This window comes from Fopius arisanus, unplaced genomic scaffold (genome assembly GCF_000806365.1).
Source record: "Fopius arisanus strain USDA-PBARC FA_bdor unplaced genomic scaffold, ASM80636v1 scaffold00231, whole genome shotgun sequence".
Taxonomy (NCBI): domain Eukaryota; kingdom Metazoa; phylum Arthropoda; class Insecta; order Hymenoptera; family Braconidae; genus Fopius; species Fopius arisanus.
In genome coordinates, this window is record NW_011887970.1 from 30,800 (window position 1) to 36,501 (window position 5,702).

At 44.0% G+C, this 5,702-nt stretch overlaps 2 protein-coding genes across 2 annotated transcripts; both read left to right on the forward strand.

The window, feature by feature from the left end:
- The first annotated feature begins 1,354 nt into the window (after nucleotides 1-1,354).
- On the forward strand, nucleotides 1,355-2,311 carry LOC105272666 (uncharacterized). The gene has a single exon (XM_011314870.1). The coding sequence runs from the start codon at nucleotides 1,355-1,357 to the stop codon at nucleotides 2,309-2,311; it is 957 nt and encodes a 318-aa protein (XP_011313172.1).
- Nucleotides 2,312-2,764: 453 nt separating this feature from the next.
- LOC105272667 (uncharacterized) lies at nucleotides 2,765-5,148 on the forward strand. Its single transcript, XM_011314871.1, has 5 exons — nucleotides 2,765-2,855; nucleotides 2,903-3,136; nucleotides 3,247-3,407; nucleotides 3,480-4,498; nucleotides 4,974-5,148. The coding sequence occupies exons 1-5, from the start codon at nucleotides 2,765-2,767 to the stop codon at nucleotides 5,146-5,148; spliced, it is 1,680 nt and encodes a 559-aa protein (XP_011313173.1).
- Nucleotides 5,149-5,702: the final 554 nt, after the last annotated feature.

A 5,702-nucleotide genomic window follows, 5' to 3' on the forward strand; every position in this document is an offset into this window, starting at 1 on the left:
ACGGAACGCAACAGCTATTAGAGAAAATTATCTATCTGAATCATTATCATACGGTCCACTAAATTATCGAATTTGACCAAAACGAATGGAAACTCAACTTCTGTAAATAGTGTACATAACGACATTTTCATTTAACGCAATCAGTGAAAATCAACGTAAAATTCGTAATTGACCAACACCACCCGACCCCGGGCGCATATACATAGAAACTCATACATAATTTCTAACATTTGGCCCTTCGAGCCGGATAGTGGTGGCAAAAGTCGGTCAAAAATCATCAAATCAGCGAGGTAAATCATCAAAAAACCGGGAAAAATTGATAAAATATTCGGCGAGTTCACGATTCAAACGTCGAAGTATCATCACATCACATCGGAATTCACGCGAGTGAATGGAATCAAAAGACAATAAAAGTATTAGCGAGTGAACAATCTCGAACAAGTCATTGTTGTCGCGTGTTTACATGAAACCGGTATCGGAATCAATTTGAAATCTGATCGAATAAACCCTCGAAACTCAACGGACAACATCCCCTCCATAGAACTGCACGAGCAAAGCATCTTCTCAGAATTGTTTTCTCGAGTCAGCCACCCCGCGGCGAGGAAAATAGAACCCTCCCTGCGGCCGACGTAAGTACAACTTACTTCATCTCACTGCTAATACCCATTAAACTATCAACTAAAGTGGGATTTTTACAATTTGTTAAAAAATGGATGGAGCAAACAAAGACGCCGATCAAGACCAATCAACAAAGGAGCTAGAGAAAACCGTTCCGGAGAGCTGGGCTGACGCAGAGAACGACGACGCCTACAAGGAAGCAGTTAAGGAAAAAACCCCTCTTGACGACAAAGCAATAGTGCAGCACCTAGTTGGCCAGTGCCCAGGCCAAAACGAAACGGTCAGCAAGACGAAAAGGAGCAGAATAACATCAGCATCATCATCAGAGGATGAGAATCACAAGGCATTACCTCCCCCTCATCCACCCCTATACAACGGTTGTATTATCGCAGGGGCACTAAGACAGCAAGCACGCCTGAATCATCTACGAAGCTTGCACCAGACTATCAGGACTCTTAACCCTGAGATCGTAAGGGAAACTCAACTAGATAATTATCAAACTCAAGCCAGCAGATTGTTCGATGTCTTCACCAGATACCACGAGTCATTGACTTCAACAGCATCCCGACTAGATCTGAAACACACGTACTACGTGTCTCAGTACTTCGAAAAAATGATGACACTCCACGGGCAAATCAGCGAGATACTGAGCGAATACAAGGGTATTATTTACGAAAGACATCGCCCATCGATCCCATAACGAAGAAATAGTGAAACAGACAACAAGCTGCCCACAATGGATTTACCAAAATTCAGCGGACAGTATAAGGAATGGAAGTCATTCATCGATGGATTCAAAATGATGGTTGGACAGAAGAGGAATATCACCCCAATCGAGAAGATGATCAGACTGGAAGGCTGCCTAGTAGGGGATGCGAGAACCATTATCGCAAATCTGACAACAACAAACGAACACTACGAGATTGCAATGCAGAAACTCACTAATCGCTACGACAATCAGAGGCTAATCGTCACCTCATTGCTCACTAACCTCATGAGCATGACACCAATGAGTAACAAGTCGGCGAAAGGTCTCAGTGAAGTCATCGATATAACTACATCAACACTCGACGGGTTAAAAGCACTGCACATCAACATAGAAGGCTGGGATGCAATCATCAATCACCTCTTGAGGACAGCAATCGATCCAGGCACGAGGGAAAAATGGGAAGAGAAGCTAGGAGCGTCCACCACGGTGCCCCCATTGCAGGAATTTATGGAATTCCTAAAAGCCAGAGCAAATCCCCTCGAGAGTGTCGATGACAAAAACCAAACCAACCCAACAACAGGGAAAAGCCATAACTATGGAAAATCAAACGTAATTAGGAAATCCACGGTTCATACTCACACAGCATCCAGCACGAACACTCGAAGAGAAAAGAGATCAGAAATAGTTCCAGCGAACCAGGTAGGATCCAAGGACAAGAGCTGCGTACTATGCAAGGGAAATCACTTCATAGGATACGCCTGTACAAAGTTCAAGGACATGACGCTTAAGCAACGAAGAGAAACCATTCAACAGCCGAATCTATGCTGGAACTGCCGAGGACCTCATAAAGTCGAGAATTGCAGCAGTGAACAGACGTGTCAAATATGTGCTAGTCATCACCATATATTAATTCACGAAACCAAAAACATCGCCTCAGCAAGTGAGAAAACTGGCACATCAACATCATCAAGTCCCAATAACTGACTCATAGTAGGAAGGAGACACAAAAACCGAAACTCATCTAAAAGCAACACCTGGCAAAGAGCACGTAAGGTAACAGGAAATTCACCAAGTATCAGCAACACCGTCATCGAGACCAACAACGACAAGACATCGCTCAAGAAATCTCTGAAGCAAAGGAACCTCCACAATCAGGTGTCATCCACACTATCTCCAGGTACTGCAGATATCGACATTTAGATGTCATCTACCTTATCTCCAGTTGCTAGATGCTCGACAATCAGAGTTCAAGGCAAATTAAAGGGTCATCATCCAGGTGTCTCCAACCCAATCTTCAAAAAATTTCCAATGCTATTAAAAATCAGATGTCTTCTAACAGTTGATGGGTTAGAAACCAAACCGACCTATCAACAGCTGATCACACTTCCAAATTGAGAAATCTAGCAACAGACGTCGCAAAGGCAATATCTGCTCAGGATGCCGAAATACCTGTCAAGATACTCATCGATCAAGGATGAGACATTACGCTCATCACCGAGAATCTCGTCAACAAGCTCAAGTCGAAGAGGCAATCTTCCAATGTCAGCATTGTTGGCATTGGGACATCATCACCAGGGAACTCAAGGGGTATTGTCAAAGTAACACTTCAATCTAATTGCGAAACCGCTGAACAACTCATCGTAAACGCCTACACCCTCAAAAGGCTCACTACAAAAATACCATCATACACCTGCAAACCACCGAAACTCAAGCAACTCAACGAGCTAGAATTAGCAGATGCCACTTTCTGCGAATCAGGAAATGTAGACCTCGTCATCGGCTCAGATTACTATGGGAAACTCATCAAGGGTAAATTAATCAGACTGTAACGCAGCGATCTAATAGCACAATCTACAATATTCGGTTGGACCATCTCCATGAATACATCACACAGATATTCACGTGCCTCATTTTTACAGTGAAGAAGACAGCAAATCAAGAACTTCTTGAACTGATCAAAAAATTTAGGGTACAAGAGGAAGTCAGCTGCAAATCAACAGAGTCAATAACACCGGAGGAGCAGGAATGTGAAGATCACTTCATCAAAAATACTTCCAGAGACGAGGATGGTCGATACATCGTACGTCTTCCATTCAAATCATCACCAAAGGCGCTGTGAGAGTCCAGATCAACGGCATTAAAACTACTCAAGCGAACGGAATCAAAATTGGAGAAAAAAATGAACTTCGGGAATTTGTACAAGGATTTCATCAATGAGTATGAAAACTTGAATCACACGAGACGAGTACCATCAACCCCAGAGCCAGTATTATCATTCTACTTCCCTCACCACGGAATTCTTCGTGAAGCGAGCCTTACAACCAAGCTCCGAGTAGTCTTCAATGGGTCATCAAGAACATCAACAGGTATATCATTAAATGACATTCTCAATGCTGGTCCAAAATTACAAATTGATAATCTAGATGTGCTCACATGGTTCCGGAAACATCGCCTAGTATTTGGCGCGGACATCATCAAGATGTTCCGACAAATTAAAGTACACGAAGATGACTGGGATTATCAACGGATTCTATGGTACAATGAAGCTAATAACCTCGTAGAATTTCAAATGACAACAGTCACGTATGGAGGAACCTCAGCTCCATGGTTATCCCTACGTGTTTGTGAAGAACTAGTCAAGGATGAAGGACACAAGTATCCCAAGGCCGTAGCAGCAATGACCAGAGGAAAATTCGTAGATGATATCTACGATGGAGCAGACACCGTACAGGAACTTGAGGAAAAGGTAACTGAACTGAAAAACCTCTGCATGGCGGGCGGATTCCCTCTCTCCAAGTGGTGCAGCAACAGTCCTCAGTTACTCGAGAAACTCAAGGTCTCAGCACAACACGAATCATCAACACAACTATTTGAGGACACGGAATCAAAAGTACTTGGCATCAAATGGGATCAACAGAAAGATACACTCCAGATCACCGTAAAAGCAGCGAGCAGGAGAGCAATCACCAAGAGAATCATCCTCTCTCAAATAGCTCAAATTTACGACCCAATTGGCATCGTAGCTCCAGTAATAGCCAGAGCTAAGATCATCATGCAACAAGTATGGAAACGCAACGTAAACTGGGATGATCGACTACCTGAGGACATCACTCTCATCTGGAAAACATTCAGGGAGGAACTGGAACACCTCAGCAAAATCAACAAATCAAGGTGGTTACATTTTAGGACTGAAGATCAAGTGGACATTCGCGGCACGGCTTCGCGGACGCATCCAATCTCGCAATGGGAGCGGTACTGTATCTCAGGGTAACCTCATCAACATCTCCACCGGTCGTGACACTAGTAGCAGCCAAAATGAAGGTCGCGCCATTAAAGAAAATCACCATCCCACGCCTGGAACTGGGAGCAGCATTAATCATGGCTGAACTCACAACCAAGGTACAAAAGCTACTTGATCTTGAACACATCAACCCAACACTTTGGAGCGACTCATCCGTAGCTCTTACATGGATCAAAGCTCATCCCTCCAAGTGGAAGGACTTTGTCCAACATTGAGTTCAAAAAATCCAAGATACTCAACCAACAGCAACATGGAGACATATCAGCGGAATTTACAACCCCGCTGACTGTGCCTCCAGAGGTGAAACAGCTGAACAACTAGTACGAAATCAATTGTGGTGGTCAGGTCCACCACGGTTGTGATTTTCAGCAGAGTCTTGGCCTACAACATCAATAGAAAAAATATCACCCGAGGCCAGCATCGAGGACAGACCAACAACAGCTACAGCTTATCCAAGACAGTTAGTAACAGATCACAACGAGCTATTACTGAGGTATTCCAAGCTGTCAGAGCTACTTAGAAACACGGCACTTGCACGGAGAGCCTCTGACATCCTTCTCAAACGGCGAAGATCAACCTCTTCATCAGCCACATTAACCGAAATCGAATCAGAAAGGAAATATTGGCTGACCTACACCCAGTCGACATTTTTTGCTGAGGAAATTCATCGAATAAGAGAGAACACTTTACTACCGAACGGCCATCCACTGTTGAAACTCATGGCGTACCTCGACGAGGAAGGCACACTGAGAGTGGGTGGCAGACTAAGAAATGCGGCTCACCAAGGAAGAGCAACATCAGATAATCATCCCACGATCATCGAAACTCACCCACCTAATCATCAACGACGCACATGAACGAATATTACATGGGGGAACGCAGCTAACACTTTTTTTAATGCGCCAAAAATACTGGATGATAGGAGGAAGAGCACCAGTTCGTTCAGTTATCCAAAAGTGCATCACTTGTGCTCGGTATCGTGCTCAACGAGCTCAGCAAATCATGGGACAACTACCTTCAATGACAGTCAACCCTTCAAGAGCATTTCAACATACTGGAGTTGATTTTGCCGGC